Here is an 11,668-nt window from a genome sequence, read left to right on the forward strand (position 1 = left end):
ATGTTACTGACACTATTCTTTCTCACACCTTCAACTCAAACCACCAAAATATATCATTTAATCATTACATTCATATCAGAAACATGCAGGAGACTAGTCCACTGATGGACCCTGATGAGGACTGTTGGTCCACTGATGGACCCTGATGAGGACTGTTGGTCCACTGATGGACCCTGATGAGGACTGTCGGTCGACGAGGAAAATTCTTAGTCGGGGGCAGCCCTGGTGCTTTCACAGGGTTTATGGCCTGAACCTGTATGTCACTTCTTACTAACTTTTTTTATTGATTGTTTTGGCTGTAAATTTGGGCATGTTAACATTGATGTTTATGGGTATATACCCTGTTTTGGAGTCAGCCTGTTTTTGGCACGTCCTCTTTGGCTTCACTTTTCAGCCTCTGTGGTTGCTGCTTGGTTCACCCGTGATTCAAGTGTAGCAGATTTTTAAGTAAACATTCATTCTGTTAACTCTACCCCAGCGTAAAAACCTGCATTTCATATTTCAAACTTATTTGACACCAGAGCAGCGTTACTACTTCTCCAAACTAAACCTCATGCGATCTGAATCAATTGGGGACTTTCTTACGTATCATATGGGAGTGTCCATCAGTTAAAAGTTTCTGGGTGCAATTTTAGGTGCTCAGGGCAGAACTTTAATGACACTCAAAGGCAGCTGTGGTTATCAGCATGCACTGCTGCTGAAAAGATGTTGGCGGTTAGATGGGAGCCGCCACGCAGTCTTTCTTTTCAGCAGTGGAAATACTCTTTCATAGAGATTTTATCTGTGGAGGTCTGTGTTTCTAGGATGAAGGGGGCAGGTTACATCATGCTTGAGCCTCGGAAGGAGGCACTCAGTTTAGCTAGAAAAATGGTATGAATTCATATTTGTATTTTGTCTTTATTTCTACCCTATAGTGCACAATTGAGATAATACATGTATGGTAGAATTTCGAGAATTTTCGAGAGAGACCCCTGGGTACGGGGAAAGTCAGGGTTGAGGAATGATCAGCAGGTGTAGGTGTATATGTTGTGCTCCTTCTTTATGTCTGTTGCTGTCTGTCATAACATTAGAGCGACACTCAAGGAGTCAGGTCCACAAACGGGAAGGTATGTTCACGAATAACTTCTGATAGGAAGGTGGTATAGACTTGAAACTAAGCTCTACTCCCCCATTTTTGGCCCTTCTGCATCGATAGAGCCCACCCTCGACCTTCTAGGACGTCCGGAAGTGGGTGAACTCGACACTCAAGGAGTCAGTTCCACAAACAGGAAGGTATGTTCACGAATAACTTTTGATATTAAGGACGTAGAGGGTTGAAACTAAGCTCTACTACCCCATTTTTGGCCCTTCTGCATCAATAGAGCCCACCCTCGACCTTCTAGGACGTCGGGAAGTGGGTGAACTTGACACTCGAGGAGTCAGGTCCACAAACGGGAAGGTATGTTCACGAATAACTTTTGATAGGAAGGTGGTATAGACTTGAAACTAAGCTCTACTCTCCCATTTTCTGCCCTTCCATGTCGGTGGAGCCCATCCCTGACCTTCTAGGACGTCGGGAAGTGGGTGAACTCGACACTCAAGGAGTCAGGTCCACAAACGGGAAGGTATGTTCCCGAATAACTTTTAAAAGGAAGGTGGTATAGACTTAAAACCAAGCTCTACCCCCATCACATGGTGAAGACAGTTGGAGAACAGTTACATACAAAATAGGATGTAGGCTTTTCCTTAGCAGATATTTTTTGTCCAAATGATGTACAGATTTTTAGGAATCCTATTATTTCAAATGGCTTGAAAAAGTGCAAACAGCCGCTGAAAATGGGGGAAAAACCTCCCCAGTGGAACATGACCCCTGGACCTGCCGAAGTTTGGACTGAGCCTTGAATGTTCACAACATCTGGCACCACCTCTGGATACATCAAAACACATTTGCGGTACCATACAGACAAGCTCTCGTTCACTTGTTCACAAATACTCACCAATCCCCTTGAAGATAACATGAAAGAGAGGGACAATGGGTCGGTCAACGAAGCTGTCCAGCTGGTTAACAAGAGCCTCTTTGACCATCTTGTATCCTGAAATAAACACCGTCCTCTCGCCGCCTCTCCTCAAGCTGAAAACTGGACCGTACTCCTGAGCAAGCTGCATCCAAAAACAAGTTACTCATCAGGAGAGGGAATATTTCACAAAGACTCTGTTTTCTTTCAACATATGAACCATATACTGGATAGAAATAAATTTAGTTATTGTCAGGTGAAATGATTAAAAAGAGGGAACAAATGATCACTTCATGGAAAAGGACTAACTTTGAAGTGCTCCTCTGTGTTGGTGCAGTTTGTCTTGTTTGATACACGATTGTTGACATATAAAATAAATTATTTTCCGTGTATTGTCCTGCAGTTTGTCACTGATTATTCGGCATGTTTTGAGCTTTGTAAATTGTTTCATGTTTCTCTGAAAACTAGCATTTAAATCCCAATTGACAAAAAATTGTTTTAGTTTTTATACCCTTTTATATCAATAACCTTTGTAGTGATGTTTATTACTGTTATTTGAGATTTAAATTCATTTTATACAGAGTTTACCCTCAGTGTAAAGTATCAGAATATAAAACTTTGGTTTGGGTAAAACATTAACATGCGGTGGTATCAACCCTTTGAGTTGTAATTTAATGGTGTTTATTCATTGTTATTCCATCTACCTGTCATGTTGATAAGGTTACTTTCTGCAACTCAAATTGCCGCTCAGATATTAAAGGTTCGACTGATCTCTACTGGAAAACAAAACGGCACTGTTCTCACCCTCTCCATAGTTTTGAAGTCGACTCCTTTAAAGATGTTTCCTAGAAAAGGCACGGCCCAGGGTCCGGGGGGAAAGCTGTGTGGCTTCCAGTTTCTGATCAAATCTGTGAGGAGTAACACAGTAAAACCCAACAACAGCCAGCTGGTGAAGTCCATACAATCAAAAAGTGCCTGAAAAATCATTGTGAATATATTTCAGAAGGCTCTCTGTGAAATCAGTTTGCTCCTGCAGACAGGATGGTGGTGCCTGTGGTGTTATCTGATGAGGAGAGGGGGAAGTTGGACAAAAAAAGGCCCCATAGTGTTACATAACGCTGGTGACCTCTCACAACCTCTGAAGTGAAAAACAAGGCTGGAGCTTGAGCTCTTCCAGCTGGTTGTTGACTGTGTGTGCAGTGTGTGTTATGGACACAGGGAGGCTTCCTGATCAGTTCAGTAAAAATAATGTCAGTAATCTGGAATACAGTGTAAGTTTTAACCTTGTACAATAGATGTATTTTTACGCAGACTGGTGTATGTAACAGATGTGTTGAGTAGATAGCTGTGTCATGATCTCAAAATACGAGTTACTTCTGACCCAGTATCAAAGGCTGCAGCAGTAAAATAATTCAGTGATAATCAGTGATAAAGGTAGAAGAGACGTTTGACCTCCACCTCATGATTTTGCTTCTGTACTTCTTAATGACATAATGGTGTTCCTGTCCCTAACCCTCACCTTAACCATTGAAATACAATCAGTAAATAAAGTAGGTTGTAGGGGGGACACAGGGGGGATGTTGCCCTCAGTATTTAGAACATGTGCATACAAACATTTTGCAGACAAACAGACCAACGGCGGTGAAAACATAACCTCCTTGGTGGAGGTAATAAAGTAGGTTGTATTATTAAAGATGAAGCTACACAGTAGTATATAAAGTAGTAACAGGTAGCTCCACCTCTACTTGCTCCATAGGTGTAGATTTCAGGGGGACACAGGGGGGATGTCGCCCTCAGTATTTAGAACATGTGCTTGCAAACATGAAAGTAGTAGAGGAGGTGTGGTCGACCCGGTTGCTAGGTATGATGCATTCCTTTAACCGGTGTGATTGGTTGTCACAGACACGCTCTTTTGTAAACCTGTGGACACCCTGTGGAAATAAAATGAACTGCTGACTGTGAAAGTGTGGGCGGCAAGTACTGGATTTTGTAATTTACGTGACAACGCCTGAACGCAACACAGGCTCCGCTCCAATTGACTGCGCCATAGTGGGTGTCGCCCAGGGTGCCATTTAGGCTAGAACCACCACTGTTTCCACCATTTTCTCCTCTGATAGAAGCCCTGTTTAGATAGGAACTGTGCAAATTTGCAGGAAAGCCCAATCAGTCTTCTTTCAGCATTGGCAGTATAAAAACAAAATCGGGGAGTGCAGCAAAATGCCGCCTACCTACTTTTGTTTATACAGAATGTGCCTTTTTCGGGGCAATGGGGGGCGTGAGCAAGTAACAAAACGTGTAGCTCAGCGTGTGACGTAAACAGTGACGTGGGAGGGAAGCCGCGGCTGGTCAGTCCTTCGGCGATTCTCTCGTAAGTCGGCCCGTTCTTCACCGTCCCCGTCATCTGACGGTTAATGGCCTCTTCGTTTGCGAGGACAAGGAGGGCGCGCAATTCCTTGTCTCCCCAGTTGCTCATCTTTACAGTGTCTGTCAGGTTTGTGTTTCCCTCTTGCTACTAGCTGCTCACTAATTCCTGCTATCCTCGAGTAAGACCCTCACTGTTTACTTTGGGGGGTTTTTTTTGTTTTTTTTTATTTTGACAGCTGTTCCAACATCTTTTATAGTAATTTGTCAAATATGCCTGAAATGTTTGTACTGATGACGTTTATTCAATAAAATTTAAAAAAAAAAAAAAAAAAAATTCCTGCTATCAGCTGTTTCCTGTTTATCCACCGCCAGTGGCTCGCACGTGCGGCGTCATCAACAGCTCCTCCCACAAATCTTCAACAGCCCCTCCCGCTGCGGAAGGCCGCCTCGGTCTGTTTAAACTAAAAGGGTTCCTCCAATATGTCTACCCTATGAGGCGGAAAATTGGGCACCTTGGATCAACTCGCCAATCCGGCTCTGTGTGTGTAAACGCTCGCAGCTTGCCGGCAAAATGGCCCAACATTCGCGGAAAATCTGGCAGTGTAAAAGGGGCTTAAGAAATCCTCAGAAGTCCTCCTCCCTGCTCCTAACATTTTTTCATCTTAAGAACTCTTTTAATGTCTGAGATGCTCTGTAAATAACATTTATCTTTACAAGGACCCAGTCTTAACTTTAAAGGGGAATTTCTAAGAAAACATCACAATTCTAATAATCTTCTTAGAACTTTGTCACTAAGAGCGACTCTTAGCACTCGTACACTTTGTGAATATGGCCCCTTAGTGCTAAAGTGCCAAAACATTCCTGTCTCTATGTGTTGTGCTTTTATTTTGAAGGTCAGGCACACTGAGAAGACTGCAAAAACATCACGCCCAGTTGTTGGACTTGACTGAGCACTGTTCAGTCACAGCAGCAGAGGTAACTCTGAAAAGTAAATACACGAAGAGATGGAGACATTACACAGTGTCCTGGGCTTTGAGTGGATGGACGGCAGGAGTGTTTTGATATTTCTGTGTGTCTTTCTGTTGTTGGCTCATGTTTTGAAGAACAGAGCGCCGCCAAACTTTCCTCCAGGACCGTGGGCTCTTCCTTTCATTGGCGACCTTCTTCGCATGAATCCCAGCAGGATCCACCTGCAGATGGGAGAGGTATGTATCAGAGTGCTCAGAGGTGGACAAAGATACTTTAACTACAGAAGTAGCAACACCACGGTGTAGAAGTACGCTGTTTAAGTGCAAGTTCTCATTCAGAAATTTACAGTGAAAGTCTGAAAGTGTGGGCATCAACATACATCAAAAGTACCAAAAGGAAATGTAGTCATGATGCAGAATGGCCCATTTCAGAATAATATATTATTGAATAATAATTATTGATGCATTAGTGTGTCCATCACTTTACTGTTGCAGCTGGTAAAGACAGCTATTAAATTCCTTCAGGATCAACAAAGTATTATCTTAACTGGTGTTTGTATTATTAATCTGAAACTTTCAAGTAACTAAAGGTATTACATTAATGCAGTGAAGTAATATTTCCCTCTGAACTGTAGGTATAAATAACTGAGTAAATGCACTTGATGACTTTGCTCGGTGTCACACCTCGTTCAGTGAAATAAAATGCCTGAGGCTTTTTAAAAAAACACACACACCTACGTCTACCTCTGTATTCACTGTGATAGATTTTTACACTTTTCCAAATGTGTATTACTTTGCCTTAATTCATATAACATTGTACATCACTTTCTGCATTTTTAGATGCTTAAATAAATACATCTGGGTGTAGAAGAAAAATCCAGAGAGCAACATTTCAGAGCTGCTAGACAACATGTTTCAGGCATTTTCCCGTGGCAAAGGTAGTTAATCATTTACTTAAATCTAAAATGTATTTACAAAAGATCAAATAAGTTGCATGCCAGCATTATACTTGTGAACTAAGGAGTGCCCTGATAGCCGCTAAGGGGCTTTAGAAGGGGGGTGGAATCAGGGTCCTGTGTTAAACCACACACTGATCTAAGTGACATGTTGTGTCTGTTTGTCGATCTCCTCCTGCTCTGTTTGACATCACAACCCTAACACACAACCCTACAAATACAAAACCCTGAAGTTATTCTGGCACACTGATTGTCCGATGTGCCAGACCAGCAGAATTCTTACAAATTGCCTAAATTGCCAGGGTTCCTTACCACCCTCTTTCCCAGCTGTCACTCCTGCATTAGAGTCAAAACTCATGATTGTGGTTGCAGGATTAATACTGTGTTGTCCACAGAGCTGCTGAGTCCACTCTGCACCCAGTCAGAGGTCACTGTGTACCTCAAAATAACCGTAACAGAGTTTAGCATAGAAGAGGAAACATTTCCGCTGCTATCAACAATACTAACTTTTAAAGAGGCTACAGTAGTCAAATCCAGATGTTAAACATTAACCTGTGACCCAGGTGCATGTTTGTGCTGCAGCCCTCTGAAGCTAGACTCTTTTTTTTGGGTGTCATCCTCAGTGAACCAAAAACACCAGTCTGCTCTGTGTGTTCAGTTTGCAGAGAAATATGGAAACATTTTCAGCCTCCAGATCTTTGGTGGAAGAGTTGTAGTCCTATATGGCTACAAGCTCGTGAGAGAGGCCCTGGTCCAAAGAGGAGAGGACTACACAGATCGCCCCTCTGTGCCACTGTTTGAAGAATTAGTTGGGAGAAAAGGTGTGTGTGTTGTGTTTAAAAAGTCACAAGTTAGTATTTAGTTAGGGTAGTAGCATCAAACCATTTCAGGCATATTAGCATTCAGCTAACTGTGCTAATGCTGTTTTTTGTTTCCAAAGGTCTGGTGATATCGAACGGCCCTCCATGGAAGGAGCAGAGGAGATTTGCTCTTCGTACACTCAGAAACTTCGGTTTGGGCAAGAAGACGCTGGAGCCATCCATCCAGCAGGAGTGCCATTATCTCACTGAGGCTTTTGCCCTTCAGCAAGGCACTGAACACATTTCACTTTTCAACAAGCAACAGCTAATTAGTAATAATGCCTCTTGTAGAGCATGATCTCTCTTCTGCTGTGCTTCAGTTTTGCAACAGAAGCATGCACCATGTGACTCTGTGTTTCCCTGCCTCATTATCTAACAGGCTGCACCTGTTTGCTTCATTTGGCTTAATCATCCATAATTAATATGTCACACTCAGTACTTTTAATGTGCATTTTATGTTTTGACTTTCCTGCGTGTCTTGTCTACATTTTGTCTTTATTTTACAGGGAAGCCGTTTAACGCCCAGACACTGATAAACAACGCTGTGTCCAACATCATCTGCTGCCTGGTGTTTGGAGAACGCTTTGAGTACACTGACAAGCAGCACCAGAATATTCTTCAGATCTTCAACGAGCTATTCTACTTAGAGGGAGGCGTGTGGGCACAGGTGAGCCTCCTTTGTAAACAAGATGCAGTGATCTTTGTAAAATCAGGTCTGATATATTGACAGAAATTGAACATAACAGTTAATCTCTGAAAATAAGAGTTGTTTTGTTTTCGTTACCTTAGAACGAACTGTTTTATCTACATAGGAGGCGGGTCCTCCTTTATCGAGATCGCCATGTTGAACCGCCTTGTTCCTACAGTAGCCCAGAACAGACAAACCAAACACTTGCTCCAGATAGGGCCATTCGCATTTTCATGTCAGCCACCGTAGTTTGAAGCCCATCTGCGATGTGCCAAACAGCATAGGAGGAAACACTGATTTGTAAAGTAAAACTGAATTATTAAGTGTTTCTACTGATTTTAATCACCTGATGTGTTTGTTTCTGAGAGGATGAGACCTCTGTGGATAATTTGGCTCCCAGTAAAAACCTCCTGAACAGTGAACGCTGTAGGAATCCTAACCAGGAGAAGTCAGCTGGTTGCAATGTGTAATCCTCAAGGCTGTTTCAATCAGGAGAGACAGAAGGATGCACAATATATATGTGTACAGATTAACAGATGATTTGTGTTGATAAGATTTAACACAAGTCTTTGGTGCTCGGACACCAGAGGGAGATTATTTGTGATGATGGGACATCTGAATGTCAGCAGGATGAATCCCCTCATGGAGTCCAGACACTGGTGGAGGTGATGGTTGCTGCAGTCAGAGTAGACTGGGAGGTGATTTAGAAGAGGAGGTGGTACCAAGGCTGTGTGTTCAAAAAATTCAAAATGGCGGAAAATCTATATAAGCGGAAGTTATGGGTTCTTGAGGCAAATGTGTTCCTCATGAGGAGAGGCATCTCTGTGCAAAGTTTCATGTATCTACCACATACGGGGCATGAGATATGCCCATTCAAAGTTTGCTATTTCAATGGGTTGCTGTAGTGCCCCCCTTTGGCCAATTGATGTAATATTGCTTCATTGGCATCCTCCCATGACCCTCTACCACTGTGCCAAATTTCACATGGATTGACCAAGTCAGTGAGGAGAAAAACGTGCAACACACACACAGAGTTTTTGTCATTATATAGTAAGATTATGTTAAATATGTTTAAGTAGAGGCAGGATGAAAAATATATTGTTTGATCTACTTAAGAAAATTAAGGCAACTTTTTGAATCAGATAATTATGTAGATCAAGCAAGGCTCATCTTTGTATAAACTTAATTTTTCGTGTGTAAAAAATACATTTTGCAAGTGAAGTCAATTTAGTTGTGTTAAGGTGGTGTACTTGCGAAATTTAGGTTGACTTTACTTAGAAAAATTATTTGTTACGCACAGAAGTCATTTATACAAAGACCAGTCTTGATCGACATAATAATCTTAATTTTTTAAAGTTACACACACTCATATGATCCTCTCTTTAGATGCCTGATGTTGAGAGAAGACCTTTGAGCAGACAGATAAGTTGACTCACAGGGTTTGTTTGCTGATGATCTGGTCTTCATGCTCTGTAGATTTATAACGCAGTACCCTGGCTGATGAAGAGGCTGCCTGGACCTCACAGGAGGATATTCACTCTGACACAATATATTATTGACTATGTACAAGCCAAGATCAATGAACACAGAGGGAGCTTTGACCCGTCCTCACCAAGAGACTACATCGACTGCTTCCTCACTGAGATGGAAGAGGTGAGTGTTTTTATGTGTCTGTGTTGTGTTTGCTCTCTTTGCATCTGCTGATGAAATATGTCAACCGACACTACAAACTGTCCTTTGTGTTATTGACAGATGAAGGACAAAGATTCTGGTTTTGATTTAGAGAATTTGAGTTTTTGCACTGTGGACCTGTTTGTTGCCGGAACTGAAACCACAACCACGACTTTACACTGGGGACTGCTGTACATGATCTACTACCCTCACATACAAGGTGTGTGTATGTGTGAGTAATATCTGTCCCAACTGTAAGTGTCCTGACAAGTATCAGAGGTCCCTCAATCGTCCACGCAGCACTCAGCCTCACTATGTTTCCTGTTGTCACTGTGTGCAGAGAGAGTCCAGGCTGAGATAGATACTGTCGTTGGTTCATCCAAACAGCCCTCGATGACTGACAGAGAAAACATGCCCTATACTGATGCCGTCATCCATGAGATCCAGAGAATGGCCGACATTCTTCCCCTCAATTTGCTCCACATGACAAACAAGGACACCACACTGGACAAGTACACACTGCCAAAGGTACATGATGCACATGTGATTGCTTTATAGTATGTGAGCAACATTTAGCGTTACATTTAGGGACACACCCATAGATAGATTACTGAACAGAGGAGCCCCTCTGGCCTTCACCTGCAACATACTCCCCATATTAACGTATACTGATCAGGAAAAGACCCAAAAGACCTCAAGAGACACAAAGGAAGTGGAAAACGGGGCAAAACACACATAGAGAGACACAAATTGACCACAAGGAGGGTTCCTAATGCCATTACCAGTCTGTGTGGTGTTCCTCAAGCTTTGCGTAATTTGTCCTTTGCTCATATCTCCTGGGGGTGCAGGGCACATAAATGTTAATACCTACATTCAATGGACAAGCACAACCGAAACTTGTAATATGTACTGTAATTCAAACCAATAAACAAAGTTGGGAAAAAAAAGACTACAAGGAGACGCAAAACAGCAACAACCAAAGAGGCAAAATCACCACACAGTCTGTGTGTCGTGCTCCTTTGTAAGAGATGGGTGGTGGCGGGGCCTCTTGCATAACTGTTTCCAACTGTCTCAAAATCCCTCCATTGGTGCATTGATTGTAAAATTCTGGGCCAATACCGATGTTTAAAATGAGAATTTGGCTGATAGCAAATAACAATATTTCTTATTTTTGTTGTCATTTATTCCCCCCTTTGTGCCAGTGAAACACAGAAATGTTCATTGTTCAAAAATAACTGTCTCTGAGCCATTCTGCGTTTCATTACACTGTGTTTTCAAATATACAAATTTATGAAACAACCTTTAAAATGTGTAAGATTTAGGGAGAATTAGTCAGGATTGCAGGTTGCACCGAGCTGAAACTTCTCCTGGTTAGGATTCCTTCAGTGTTCATTGTTGAGGAGGTTCTTACCAGGAGCAGAATTATCCGCAGAGATCTCTTCCTCTCCAAAACAAACAGACCAGGTGATTAAAACTGGTAAAACCACTGGATAAAGCAGAGTTGGCCCACTAGTCCAGCACCTGCTAACCTATGCTCACATGTTTGGGTTGTCCGTACGTACGTATGCATGTCCCATTCTCGTAAAGGTGTAAAAACAGTAATGAGTAATGTGTTATACATTGATTTTTTTGAGATATGACTCCAATACTGATTAAAACAAACTCACCAGAAGAAAGACTTCCGTTAACTGTTTTCATTCTTGGTATTTTCTCAGGGCACCCCTGTCCTGCCCACGCTGACCTCGGTTCTTCGTGATGAGACGATGTGGGAAACTCCACACTCCTTAAACCCTCAACATTTTCTGGACCAGGACGGCAAATTTAGGAAGAGAGAGGCCTTCCTCCCCTTTTCAGCAGGTCAATCAGTAGTCTCTAAAACTGAGTTATATGTTTAATCCTTATACAGAAGAACATGAAGACAGTTACATTTGCCTGTTTAAAGGCCCACATCGGCGTCTTTTCGGCCAATTGAGCATGTTGAATCAGTGGCAGAGCTTGTCGGTGAGAGAGATCACTCTGATTGGCTGTTCAGGTTTTATTTCCGGGAACTGCCCATTGGTTCGACATCCCATTGTTCCGACCATATTAAACCCATTGTTCTGAAGTCCGTTCCGAAATCATCATGATGCCCTGTGGTTAAGGTCTGGTTAGGTTTAGGCACAAAAAC

At 42.3% G+C, this 11,668-nt stretch overlaps 2 protein-coding genes across 7 annotated transcripts in view; one reads left to right on the plus strand and one right to left on the minus strand.

Annotated features, from left to right (window-relative positions):
- The window catches only part of LOC126396202 (cytochrome P450 2J2-like), a 9,843-nt gene extending 6,336 nt beyond the window's left edge, over positions 1–3,507 (minus strand). Inside the window, exons 1-2 of one of the 2 annotated variants that reach the window (XM_050054088.1) lie at positions 2,799–3,507; positions 1,977–2,139 (exon numbers count right to left, since the gene is read on the minus strand). In XM_050054088.1, coding sequence (XP_049910045.1) covers positions 1,977–2,139; positions 2,799–2,981 — 346 coding nt within the window. In that variant the 5' untranslated portion in view covers positions 2,982–3,507. The remainder of the gene's footprint in view (positions 1–1,976; positions 2,140–2,798) is intronic. The other variant, XM_050054089.1, reaches the window with a different exon arrangement.
- Positions 3,508–5,257: 1,750 nt separating this feature from the next.
- LOC126396200 (cytochrome P450 2J4-like) overlaps positions 5,258–11,668 on the plus strand; it is a 37,515-nt gene continuing 31,104 nt past the window's right edge. The window contains exons 1-8 of one of the 5 annotated variants that reach the window (XM_050054083.1): positions 5,286–5,563; positions 6,941–7,103; positions 7,223–7,372; positions 7,649–7,809; positions 9,307–9,483; positions 9,583–9,721; positions 9,842–10,029; positions 11,217–11,358. In XM_050054083.1, the coding sequence (XP_049910040.1) occupies positions 5,363–5,563; positions 6,941–7,103; positions 7,223–7,372; positions 7,649–7,809; positions 9,307–9,483; positions 9,583–9,721; positions 9,842–10,029; positions 11,217–11,358 (1,321 nt within the window). In that variant the 5' untranslated portion in view covers positions 5,286–5,362. Of the gene's footprint in view, positions 5,564–6,940; positions 7,104–7,222; positions 7,373–7,648; positions 7,810–9,306; positions 9,484–9,582; positions 9,722–9,841; positions 10,030–11,216; positions 11,359–11,668 lie in introns of all 5 variants that reach the window. The other 4 variants (XM_050054082.1, XM_050054080.1, XM_050054081.1 and 1 more) reach the window with 4 other exon arrangements.

This window comes from Epinephelus moara, chromosome 10, assembly GCF_006386435.1.
Source record: "Epinephelus moara isolate mb chromosome 10, YSFRI_EMoa_1.0, whole genome shotgun sequence".
NCBI classification, from domain to species: domain Eukaryota; kingdom Metazoa; phylum Chordata; class Actinopteri; order Perciformes; family Serranidae; genus Epinephelus; species Epinephelus moara.